General features: G+C 46.8%; 1 protein-coding gene across 2 annotated transcripts; it reads left to right on the top strand.

Moving 5' to 3' along the window:
* Window positions 1-345: 345 nt before the first annotated feature.
* On the top strand, window positions 346-11,831 carry LOC123078706 (vacuolar protein sorting-associated protein 25). 2 transcript variants are annotated; one of them, XM_044501298.1, is made up of 7 exons: window positions 346-679; window positions 757-899; window positions 9,838-9,977; window positions 10,227-10,280; window positions 10,410-10,498; window positions 10,598-10,667; window positions 11,476-11,831. In XM_044501298.1, the coding sequence occupies exons 2-7, from the start codon at window positions 841-843 to the stop codon at window positions 11,595-11,597; spliced, it is 534 nt and encodes a 177-aa protein (XP_044357233.1). In that variant the 5' UTR covers window positions 346-679; window positions 757-840; the 3' UTR covers window positions 11,598-11,831. The 2 variants fall into 2 exon arrangements, with proteins under 2 accessions (XP_044357233.1, XP_044357232.1); XM_044501297.1 differs by having other exon boundaries at window positions 754-899.
* Window positions 11,832-12,923: the final 1,092 nt, after the last annotated feature.

The raw sequence follows: 12,923 nt of genomic DNA, 5'->3' as shown, positions 1-12,923 counted from the left end.
CTGGCCCGATGCGGCTTAAGTCAATGTGCATCGCCAAAGCCATAGGCGCTGCACTTTACACAGTGTGGCGCCCATGCCTTAGGCGCTGCACTGCTGTCTGTGGGGCCGCAAACTGGCCCAGGGCTGCCACGCTGGCTGGATGTGCGACGCTTAAGAGAAGGGCGCTGCATAGTAGTGTGCGGCGCCTCGCTGTCGGGCGTCACACGAAAGGGTCAGCAGAGTGATTTTTTTTCGAAAGCAGGTCAATTTGTGATTTGATTTCGCCCTCATGTCAAATATGTAATTTGACAGAGGCACGGGAAGATTTTTACGGGGCTGTTGGAGTTGCTGTTAGCAGCTCCTTCTTTGCTATTGCTGCACGCCTGTACTGTGTTCTCCGGAAACCTGCTTCGTGCGCCGAGGTAGCTCCTCTGCTCGTATCCCTGACGACTCGACCACCACGGCGTACGACCCGGGCTGGTTCTTCCATCGGTCACCAATGAACTCGCTGCCATCTCTCCCTATCTGAACCAAAGCCAGCGGCCAGAACCTCCCTACCAAGGCCGGGCAGGTGGACGAGCCACCCCTGGATCAGCCCGAGCGGAGAGAAGAGGCGGCAAGCAGATTGATTGGAGGAGGTCGAAGATCAGTCCCGCCGGCGATCAGATCGCCACGGTCACAGTAACCCTAGGAAACCTAGGTATGTCCAAGAATTACTCATTATTTAGGCAGAACACTATCTAATCTGATCCGTTTCCACCCAACCTAAAATAGCAGGCCCTGCATCGTCGTCCCCGCTCGCAGTTTCTCCTTGGCCCCGCCGTCCATCCGACCGCTCCGCAAGCCCGCGCTTCAGCGGAGATGCAGAGGACGGTGGATTTCAAGCTCCCCCACTTCTTCAACTACCCGCCCTACTTTACGTAATCTCTCCTCCCTCCAACCCCCTAACAGCAGCAGTAGTGTCACACGTTTGAACATTTTGCATGATTTGTGATTCTGCAGTATGTGTAGCCGTATAGGGGAAGTAGGAGATTCTTAATCAGTGCCTGGTAACAAAGTTGTGCAGTTAACTTCTGCTCCAAGTACTATGGTACTAATGAAATTGCTTTTCATTGAATTACTCCCTTCGTTCCAAAATACTCCCTCCCTTCACAAATATAGGATGTTCTAACTTTTTTCTCAATAGGATGTATATCATTTTAGTGCGTTTGTTCTCTCATTTCAGTCCATATGTTGTCCATATTGGAATATCCAAAACATCTTATATTTGTGAACGGAGGGAGTATTTGTTACCACTTACCAGTACTATGGAGTATTTGTTTGGCAATGATTTACTGTGCAAATTGTACAAAAAAGTGGTTCATGATTTTTGTTTATACCCTGCCCTTTTGTAACAGTTAAACTTATTTATTCCTACTTCGGATATACTCCTTCCATTCCAAAATAATTGAATTTCTAGGTTTCTCTTAAGTCGAACATCTTTAAATTTGATCATATCTATTAAAATATGCCAACATCCAGAACACCAAATTAGTTTTATTAGATTCGTCACAAAATATATTTTCATATTATATATATTTGATGTTGTAGATGCCAATATATTTTCTATATGCATGGTCAGACTTAAAGAAGTTTGACTTAGGACAAACCTAGAACCTCAAATATTTTGGAACTGAGGGAGTATCATGTAATCATGTGAACACATTGTAAATCATGTAAATTTCTTTAATCTCTCATCCCTTGTTTTATTCTGAGCTAGCTTGTCAATAAGGTATAAAATGACATTTTATAGATCCGAAATGAAAAACACGGGGTGGTTAATCACATCTGATGACTTTTAGTAGTGGCCAACACTCTAGCCAGATTGATTTCATCCTCTTGAGAAGAGAAGATAGGCGTGCGTGCCTAGACTGTAAGGTGATACCTGGAGAGAGTGTTGTACCCCAACATAAGCTGGTGGTTGCTGACTTCCGCTTTCGGATTCGTGTCCAGCGGGATAAGCGTGCCAAAGTCGCTAGAACGAAGTGGTGGAAGCTCAAGGGGGAGGTAGCTCAGGTGTTCAAGGAGAGGGTCATTAAGGAGGGCCCTTGGGAGGAAGGTGGGGATGCGGACAATGTGTGGATGAAGATGGCGACTTGCATTCGTAAGGTGGCCTTTGAGGAGTTTGGAGTGTCCAGGGGAAGGAGAAGCGAAGATAAGGATACCTAGTGGTGGAATGATGATGTCCAGAAGGCGATTAAAGAGAAGAAAGATTGCTTTAGACGCCTATACCTGGATAGGAGTGCAGACAACATAGAGAAGTACAAGATGGCGAAGAAGGCTGCAAAGCGAGCTGTTGGTGAAGCAAGGGGTCGGGCATATGAGGACTGTTAGAGTTATACTATAAGTCATGTACTCCTTTGTATTTATCCCATTGTATAAGGGGTTTCCTGCATATGTTCCACACCTGTACATGTATATATATATCGGCCTATGGCCTCATGGGAATACAAGTTGCTTATTCCTAACATGGTATTAGAGCTAGGTCAATTTTTTGCACGCTGCAACTCGTGCTATTGATCTGTCTATCCTCCCCGATCGAAGGCGTCGGCCTTGATCTCCCGATCTGATCGATCGAGTCCGGCTCGTCTTCCTCTCGCTCGAAGCCCGCCGCCGCCGAAGCTGTTCCCGCTCGAAGCCTGCAGCCGCCGAAGCTGCTCCCGCCCGCTCCTCGCTCCCTCCCGCTCGAAGCCCGTCGCCGCCGAAGCTGCTCCCGCTCGAAGCCCGCAGGCGCCGAAGCTGCTCCCTCCCGCTCGAAGCCCGCTCCTCGCTCCCTCCCGCTCGAAGCCCGCCGCCGCCGAAGCTGCTCCCGCTCCCCAACCGGCCTCGCTCCCTACCGATCGAAGACTCCCGCCGTTGCCCCTGATTGCTCGGCCCGACCGCCTCGATCGATTTCCCTGCCCAGATCGAGCATCCCGTTCCCGATTGGAAGCTCTCTCTTCGGATCTCTGCTAAAAAAAATGTCTGCTGCATCGGGCTATGTAGCTGTCCCTCGCTGTCCGGTGATCTTCGATGGTACTAACTACACCGAGTTCGCTGGCTTCATGCGCATTCACATGCGTGGCATTCGTCTCTGGGGTGTTCTTTCTGGCGAGGTCTGCTGTCCGCAACGTCCGGTTCCTCCAGTGGCCCCTACTCCGCCGACTCCACTGGTTCTTCCTACGGACGCTAATCAGGCCGCCAAGGATGCGGCTAAGCTTGCTGATGAGGCTGCTGATCGTGCTTATGATGAGAGGGTTTTGGCCTATGAGGAGGCTCTTCAGACGTATCATGGTGCTTTGTCTGTTTACTCCCAGTGGCTTGATGATGATGCTCGTGCTGCAGCTGTTCTCACTGCTAGTGTTCTGCCTCAGTTTGCTTCTGAGTTTCTGGGTCTTCCTACTGTCTTTCAGATGTGGACCTGTCTTCGTCAGCGCTATGAGCCCTCTGGTGATGCCTTATACCTTTCTGTGGTTCGTCAGGAGCATGCTCTTCAGCAGGGTGACTCTACTGTTGATGACTTTTATGCACAGAGTTCTGCTATCTGGCGCCAGCTTGATTCTCTCCGCAGTGCTGGTTGTCGTACTTGCCCCTGCTGCCAGGCTGTCCAGGCCAATTTGGAGTTTCATCGCGTCTACGAGTTCCTGTCTCGGCTCCGTAAGGAGTTTGAGCCCCGGCGTGCTCAGTTGTTTGCTCGTGGCCGTATTTCTCTCATGGAGGCGCTTTCGGAGATTCGTGCTGAGGAAACTCGCTTACGTGGTGCTGGTTTGCTGGAGGTTCCCTCTGTGCTCGCTACTCGGGCTTCTTCCACTCCACCTGCTGCACCGACCCATTCTCGCTCAAGTGCTCCGCCGCTCTTGCCCACTCCTTCTGGAGGCTCAGGTCGCCCCCGTCCACATTGTGACTACTGCAACAATGATGGTCATATTGAGTCCCAGTGCTACACAAAGCGGAAACACCTGCGCAAGGCGCGATCATCATCCTCAGGGACTTCGTCATCTCCCTCGACAGCTTCAGCCATTGCTTTGACTGAGCAGGATATTCTGAGACTTAAGCGTCTGCTCGCGGCTTCAGGTTCTTCCTCGACGGGTACTGCTGGTTCTGTGACTGATGCTTCTCGCACTGAGCAACCGCCCTCTACACAGTCAGGTACATCCCCATGGGTTTTGGACTCTGGAGCTTCTTTTCATATATCTTCTCATTCTTCCGCTTTGTCCTCTCTTCGATCGCTGGATTATCCTTTTCATGTCTTCACTGCTGATGGTACTCCACTTTCTGTTGCTAGTAGAGGCAATCTTTCCACTCCTTATTCTGTTCCTGATGTTGCTCATGTTCCTCGACTTACCATGAATCTGTTTTCTGCTGGTCAACTTACTGATTCTGGTTGTCGTGTCATCCTTGATGTTGACTCTTGTTCTGTCCAGGACCGTCGCACGCACACTCTGGTTGGTGCTGGCCCTCGCCGCCGTGATTCTCAGGGTCTTTGGGAGTTGGACTGGCTTCATGTTCCTTCCGCTGCCACCACCATCGCCAGTTCCTCCGCTTCTGTCGCCTCTGTTACTGGTTCCTTCAAGCAGTGGCACCATCGACTTGGTCATCTGTGTGGTTCTCGGTTGTCGTCTTTAGTTCGTCGAGGTCTTCTGGGGTCTGTCTCAGGAGATGTCTCTTTAGAGTGTCAGGGTTGTCGTCTTGGCAAGCAGATTCAGTTACCATATTCACATAGTGAGTTAGTGTCTAAGCGTCCTTTCGATTTAGTCCATTCTGATGTATGGGGTCCGGCTCCTTTCGCTTCGAAAGGTGGTCATAAATACTATATTATTTTCATAGATGATTTCTCTCGTTACACATGGCTTTATTTCATGACTTCTCGTAGTGAGGTGTTGTCTATTTATAAGCGTTTTGCTGCCATGGTTCATACTCAGTTTTCTTCACCCACTCGTGTTTTTCGTGCTGACTCCGCTGGCGAGTATATCTCTAAGATGTTGCGTGGTGTCCTTGCTGAGCAGGGTACTCTTGCCCAATTCTCTTGTCCTGGTGCTCATGCTCAGGATGGCGTGTCTGAGCGCAAGCATCGTCACCTTCTTGAGACGGCTCGTGCGATGATGATCGCCGCCTCTCTTCCGCCTCATTTTTGGGCCGAGGCTATCTCCACTTCTGCCCATCTCATCAACCTTCAGCCGTCCGCTGCTTTGCAGGGTGGCGTTCCTTTTGAGCATCTTTTTGACCGTTCTCCCGATTATTCGATGCTTCGCTTGTTTGGTTGTGTTTGCTATGTTCTTCTTGCCCCTCGCGAACGCACCAAACTGACCGCTCAGTCTGTTGAGTGTGTCTTCTTAGGCTACAGTGATGAGCATAAGGGCTATCGTTGTTGGGATCCTATCGGTCATCGGATGCGTATCTCTCGAGACGTGACTTTTGATGAGTCTCGTCCCTTTTACCCACGCCCATCTTCCTCGATTTTTTCAGTGGAGGATATCTCTTTCCTCACTTTTCCTGACTCACCTATCACCCCCGTCGCGCCTGTGTCTATTCGTTCCACTCCCTCTGCTTCTCCACCTCTAGTCGATTTGCAGCCACCATCCTCTCCGGTCTCCTCGCCTAGCATGTCACAGGATTCTACACCTTCATCTCCGGTGACTTCTTCGTCACCACCCCCCGATCCTACCTTGGCGATTCCTCCTTCTATTGTTCCATCTTTTCCTCAGCATTACACTCGTCGTTCACGACCTGTGGATGCCTCATTGGATGAGTCGTCCTCTTCCTCTCAGCCTACTTATGGCTTGCGTTCTCGTCCTCGTCCGCCTGTTGATCGATTTGGATTTCCACCGCTGGTGCTGTTGTTCTTGAGCCAACTTCTTATCGTCAGACTGTTGTTCATCCTGAATGGAAGTTTGCGATGGCAGAGGAGATTGCTGCTCTTGAACGCACTGGTACCTGAGATCTTGTTTCTCTTCCTCCCGGAGTCCGGCCCATCACTTGTAAGTGGGTCTACAAGGTTAAGACTCGCTCCGATGGTTCTCTTGAGCGTCACAAAGCTTGTCTTGTGGCTCGTGGTTTTCAGCAGGAGCATGGTCGTGATTATGACGAGCTCCTGTGGCCCATATGACCACTATTCATACACTTCTTGCCGTTGCCTCTGCACGCCACTGGTCTATATCTCAGCTTGATGTTAAGAATGCCTTTCTTAATGGTGAGCTGCGTGAGGAGGTGTACATGCAGCCACCACCTGGGTATTCTGTTCCTGATGGCATGGTATGTCGTCTTCGTCGCTCTCTCTATGGCCTTAAGCAAGCCCCTCGCGCCTGGTTTGAGCGTTTTGCCTCTGTGGTCACTACTGCTGGTTTTTCAGCAAGTGCTCATGATCCAGCATTGTTTATTCACCTTTCTCCTCGTGGTCGGACTCTTCTTCTTCTCTATGTTGATGACATGATCATCACTGGGGATGACCCCGAGTATATTGCCTTTGTAAAAGGCCGTCTTAGTGAGCAGTTTCTTATGTCTGATCTTGGACCTCTTCGCTACTTTCTTGGGATTGAAGTCTCTTCTACCTCTGATGGCTTTTTTATATCCCAGGCAAAGTATATCCAGGATCTTCTTGCTCGTGCTGCTCTTACTGACGAGCGCATTGTTGAGAATCCTATGGAGCTCAATGTTCACCTCCGTGCTACTGATGGTGATCCTCTCCCTGACCCGACGCGTTATCGTCATCTCGTTGGCAGTCTTGTCTATCTAGCTGTCACTCGTCCGGACATCTCTTATCCGGTTCATATTCTGAGTCAGTTTGTCTCTGCTCCCACATCGGTTCACTATAGTCATCTCCTTCGTGTTCTCCGATATCTTCGGGGCACGATCTCTCACCGTCTATTCTTTCCTAGCTCCAGTTCTTTACAGCTTCAGGCCTATTCGGATGCTACGTGGGCTAGTGATCCTTCTGATCGCCGTTCACTTTCTGCTTACTGTGTTTTTCTTGGCGGTTCTCTCATTGCCTGGAAGACGAAGAAACAGATTGCAGTTTCCCGTTCGAGTGCTGAGGCTGAGTTGCGAGCCATGGCTCTTTTGACGGCAGAGGTGACTTGGTTACGGTGGTTACTTCAGGATTTTGGTGTTTCTGTCACTACACCGACTCTGCTCTTATCTGACAGTACAGGTGCTATTAGCATTGCGCGTGATCCTGTGAAGCATGAGCTCACCAAGCATATTGGTGTTGATGCTTTCTATGTGCGCGCTGGTGTGCAGGATCAGGTTATTGCTCTTCAGTATGTGCCTTCCGAGTTACAGTTGGCGGATTTCCTGACGAAGGCCCAGACTAGAGCACAACATGGCTTTTATCTCTTCAAACTCAGTGTTGTTCCTCCACCATGAGTTTGAGGGGGGGGGTGTTAGAGTTATACTATAAGTCATGTACTCCTTTGTATTTATCCCATTGTATAAGGGGTTTCCTGCATATGTTCCACACCTGTACATGTATATATATATCGGCCTATGGCCTCATGGGAATAGAAGTTGCTTATTCCTAACAAGGACCTCTACCGACGGTTAGGCACGAAGGAAGGCGAAAGGGACATCTATAAGATGGCCAAGATCCGAGAGAGGAAGACGAGGGATATTGGCCAAGTCAAATGCATCAAGGACGGAGCAGGCCAACTCTTGGTGAAGGACGAGGAGATTAAGTATAGATGGCGGGAGTACTTCGACAAGCTGTTCAATGGGGAGAATGAGAGTTCTACCATTGAACTGGACGACTCCTTTGATGAGACCAGCATGCGTTTTGTGCGGCGAATCCAGGAGTCTGAGGTCAAGGAGGCTTTAAAAAGGATGAAAGGAGGCAAGGCGATGGGCCCTGATTGTATCCCCATTGAGGTGTGGAAAGGTCTCGGGGACATAGCGACAGTATGGCTAACCAAGCTTTTCAACCTCATTTTTCGGGCAAACAAGATGCCAGAAGAATGGAGACGGAGTATATTAGTACCAATCTTCAAGAACAAGGGGGATGTTCAGAGTTGTACTAATTACTGTGGAATTAAGCGGATGAGCCATACAATGAAGCTATGGGAGAGAGTCATTGAGCACCGCTTAAGAAGAATGACAAGCGTGACCAAAAATCGGTTTGGTTTCATGCCTGGGAGGTCGACCATGGAAGCCATTTTCTTGGTACGACAACTTATGGAGAGATATAGGGAGCAAAAGAAGGACTTGCATATGGTGTTCATTGACTTGGACAAGGCCTATGATAAGATACCACGGAATGTCATGTGGTGGGCCTTGGAGAAACACAAAGTCCCAGCAAAGTACATTACCCTCATCAAGGACATGTACGATAATGTTGTGACAAGTGTTCGAACAAGTGATGTCGACGCTGATGACTTCCCAATTAAGATAGGACTGCATCAGGGGTCAGCTTTGAGCCCTTATCTTTTTGCATTGGTGATGGATGAGGTCACAAGGGATATACAAGAAGATATCCCATGGTGCATGCTCTTTGCGGATGATGTGGTGCTAGTTGATGATAGTCGGACGGGGGTAAATAGGAAGTTAGAGTTATGGAGACAAAACTTGGAATCGAAAGGGTTTAGGCTTAGTAGAACTAAAACCGAGTACATGATGTGCGGTTTCAGTGCTACTAGGTGTGAGGAGGAGGAGGTTAGCCTTGATGGCCAGGTGGTTCCCCAGAAGGACACCTTTCGGTATTTGGGGTCAATGCTGCAGGGGGATGGGGGTATTGATGAAGATGTGAACCATCGAATCAAAGCCGGATGGATGAAGTGGCGCCAAGCTTCTGGCATTCTCTGTGACAAAAGAGTGCCACAAAAGCTAAAAGGCAAGTTCTACAGGACGGCGGTTCGACCCGCAATGTTGTATGGCGCTGAGTGTTGGCCGACTAAAAGGCGACATGTTCAACAGTTAGGTGTGGCGGAGATGCGTATGTTGAGATGGATGTGTGGCCACACGAGGAAGGATCGAGTCCGGAATGATGATATACGAGATAGAGTTGGGGTAGCACCAATTGAAGAGAAGCTTGTCCAACATCGTCTGAGATGGTTTGGGCATATTCAGCGCAGGCCTCCAGAAGCTCCAGTGCATAGCGGACGGCTAAAGCGTGCGGAGAATGTCAAGAGAGGGCGGGGTAGACCGAATTTGACATGGGAGGAGTCCGTTAAGAGAGACCTGAAGGATTGGAGTATCACCAAAGAGCTAGCTATGGACAGGGGTGCGTGGAAGCTTGCTATCCATGTTAAGAGAGACCTGAAGGATTGGAGTGTCACCAAAGAGCTAGCTATGGACAGGGGTGCGTGGAAGCTTGCTATCCATGTGCCAGAGCCATGAGTTGGTTGCGAGATCTTATGGGTTTCACCTCTAGCCTACCCCAACTTGTTTGGGACTGTAGGCTTTGTTGTTGCTGTTGTGGTTAATGTTATTGTGTAAGTGAAGAATGAATATGTAAGCAGGATTTGTAGATCAGGATCACTAAAGGAATATTGTTAGTAAGCTTAAGCACTTGTTTCTTCAGAGAATCTGCCGTTGGTTAAAACTCAAATGCCTCTCTTTGCAAATTTCTACTTCATAGCATCCCCAAAGTTTTAACATGGTATTTGGTTCAGAGTGTCTAAGCCTATCTATTTTGATATGTGATGTTAAAATCTGGCATCTTTCTTTCATATCCCAACAGTGTGTGTAGCAGTTGAAGCATTTCCTTGCTTTACTAATTCTTACATTTGTTTGAGTAATGTAAGTGAACTTTTGTGTATGTTATCTTAAAACCAACTCTGAAAACTTCTGTTAAACACTAACTTTGATATGTACATGGACTGATAATAATATCATGACAACATTTGTTCCCAGTTTGCAGCCTGTGAGAGAAACACGTGAAAAGCAAGTGCAACTATGGAAAGAGCTGATACTTGATTACTGTAGAAGTCAAAAGATGTATATAATCTCCCTGGAAGAAGATTTTCCGTTGTTCTCCAATCCAAAGATTGAGAGTAAGTCGTATTTGTCTGAACCTTGTGTTTTGACTACTACTCTTCTGCAATTCAGCAAAAATATGTCTTACTGTGTTGAAAGTGTTATAACATAGTGATTTGGCATGATGGTAATGTGTTCCTAAGGCCTACTATGGAGCCTTTTGAGCATGCGGGACTAGTGTATACATGAAAATTTTGTTCACTCGACGAGTTTCCAATCCATTTGGACATTCCTATTGACGTTGCACTGAACTTGCATGCTTTCAGGATCTCTAAGCTATGAAGCAAAGGAAGTGTTCCTTGCAGCTCTTGTTAGTGAAGGTTTATTCTGCACAACATTAAATCTTTAGTTATTGTTGTAGCTGTGTGTAGTTTTGTTTTTCTAGGTAATGGATGCCTTCATTACCCCTGGCCTGTGTGCAACTACTTAAAGCCAAGTTCAAACTGCAGGGCGCGCAGAGTGGATTGACAAAAGTCACAAGAAGTGTCTCATTCTTTGGCTGCGGATTCAAGATTGGGCTAACTACATATTACACTTCGTAAGACTTTGTATTCTATTAAACATGTTTCTTTCGAAGCTATCAATTTATCAATGAGTAGTGGCAGTGACTTCATATTTATCTCTGTTATGCTTGTAGGTAAAGGAAAATGGGTTGGAAGTAACAACAATTGAAGATATACGCTCTGGAATTGAAACACATGGGACCGGTAAGTATACCAAACTTCATGGTGATGAGATTAGATTTTCCATTAAGAACCGAGCGCTAGCTCGGTTGGCTTGGAGCTTATGGTGTAAGCCCACCCACTCGCGTTCGATCCGCGGAAGGCTCATTTCTATCTAAATGAGCACACAGTTAATGGAGGGATTCTCCCCCCTTTAGCCAACAAGATTAGATTTTCCATTTTCAATATTTCCGTGAGGCTAAGCTTATTTTCTTGCTTCGAAGCAATTTGCGGTAGAAGCGGTAAATTTTTTGATCAAATAGAAACGGTAAAATACATGTAGGATTTAGACTTAGCTAGCTGTTGGATACATATTTCCATGTTTACCCAACTTGTCATGTGGGCTTGGTATTATAGCGGGCACAAGCCTCAGGAGGAGCCTTCTGGCCAAGCCTACGCTTAGTGATAAGTTACTTTTTCTCGATTCCCTAGTCGGTTAGTTTGGATAAGAATCTATTGGAATTATGCAGTTACAGTTTTCCTTTTAGGGATGGCTATTCTATAAAGCTAGGGATAATCTATGTTATATGATGAATGAATAAGCCAGAGGTTATCCTCCGAAAACCCTATTCCAGCTGCTATCACGCCATGATGCAACCTCCCCTGCACAGCTACGCTCTGGAGCTTAGGCCGTGACATAAGTTGGTGCTGGTGCCTCATTACTAATGCACAGCCCATAATTCGCAAAAAAGAAAAGAAAAGTAATACATAGGCCATGCCCCTTGCTCATAATAAAAGTTGTCTTAGTATTGTGCCCAGTTTGAATCATTCTCTCCTGTGGCGCCTGTTGCAGAACTTGCGGGAATTGATCGTGGTGTCCTCATGCGAGCTTTGAGGCTGCTGGAACAGAAGGGAAAGGCAGTTATCTTTAAGGGCAGTTCAGCAGATGATGAAGGCGTCAAATTTTCTGTTTAAACTTTGTGTACTAGCCCCCAACTAACAGATGAATAATCTCGATCGGTTTCCTTGAACATGATACATCCCTTCTTACCCGTACACTGATCACATCCTTCTGGCGTGTTTATCGGCATCATTCAAACCTTGGTATTTATTTGCTCTATTCACATTTCCTGGACTGTTGTAATTAGCCTTCTATTCATCTTCAGCATATATACCTATAAAACTGCCTGTTGTGTGTCTCATAAGGCTCAACTAGTGTCTCATCATATATTCAGAACCAATCGTTGATTGATATATGGCTTGTTAGAATGGAAGGAATTTGAACAAATAAAATAAAATAAAGTAGGGTAAGCTTATCAAGATAGCACGCTTCATCTGGAAGAAAGGAATGTATTCTAGAAACTAATGTCAGTTTCTTGCATATTGCAGTTCAATTACCGCAGATCCTTGTGACGCATGCTAAATACTCCCTCCGTTCCTAAATATAAGTTTTTGTAGAGATTTCACTATGAACTACTTCCTCCATTCCTAAATATAAGTCTTTTTAGACATTTTAAATGGACTACAACACGGATGTATGTAGGCATATTTTAAAGTATAGATTCATCCATTTTGCTCCGTATGTAGTCACTTATTGGAATCTCTAAAAAAACTTATATTTAGGAACGGAGGGAGTACATACTGTTGTATATAGATGCATTTTAGAGTGTAGATTCACTTATTTTGCTACGTATGTACTACCTCCGTCCAAAAATACTTGTCATCAAAATGGAAAGGGATGTATCTAGAACTAAAATACATTAGATACATCCCTTTTTATTCATTTCGTTGACAAGTATTTCTGGACGGAGAGAGTAATTCATAGTGAAATCTACAAAGACTTAAATTTAGGAATGGAGGGAGTACCTGTTTTGGACCGTTTCTCCTCTCTCATCTTACACTATGGAATAACGAGGGGAGGGTTTTTTTTTTCTTGTGTTGGCATCACTATCGGTTGTCAGGCAATCAGCCACCCAAACAAAAAGCCGGGTTCCACTCATGTCCACTTGGGCTGCATGAATTGGATTCTCTCGCCCCGTCACTGACATGCAGGCCACGAGGAATCAATCCGTCGGCAGGGCCTCCCACCAGAATCTGCAGATTCTTTATTTTTCAATTCACGGTTATTATATCAGGAGGAGACGCGGCTGCCTTTCCGTCAGTTTCACTCCACGTCAGTTCTCTCCATCCATTAATTTATTGGCGTTGATTGATAGAAGAAAAGAAGGGAGAATATAACTCTGTTCATCAGCAGCCACTAATACGAAAGGGAGTCAGTGCAAGTGCAGCGGATGGATGGGG

The sequence above is a fragment of the Triticum aestivum genome, chromosome 3D (assembly GCF_018294505.1).
Source record: "Triticum aestivum cultivar Chinese Spring chromosome 3D, IWGSC CS RefSeq v2.1, whole genome shotgun sequence".
NCBI classification, from domain to species: Eukaryota; Viridiplantae; Streptophyta; class Magnoliopsida; order Poales; family Poaceae; genus Triticum; species Triticum aestivum.
Note: the sequence above shows the minus strand (reverse complement) of the source record. Positions and strands in the feature narration are given on the sequence as shown.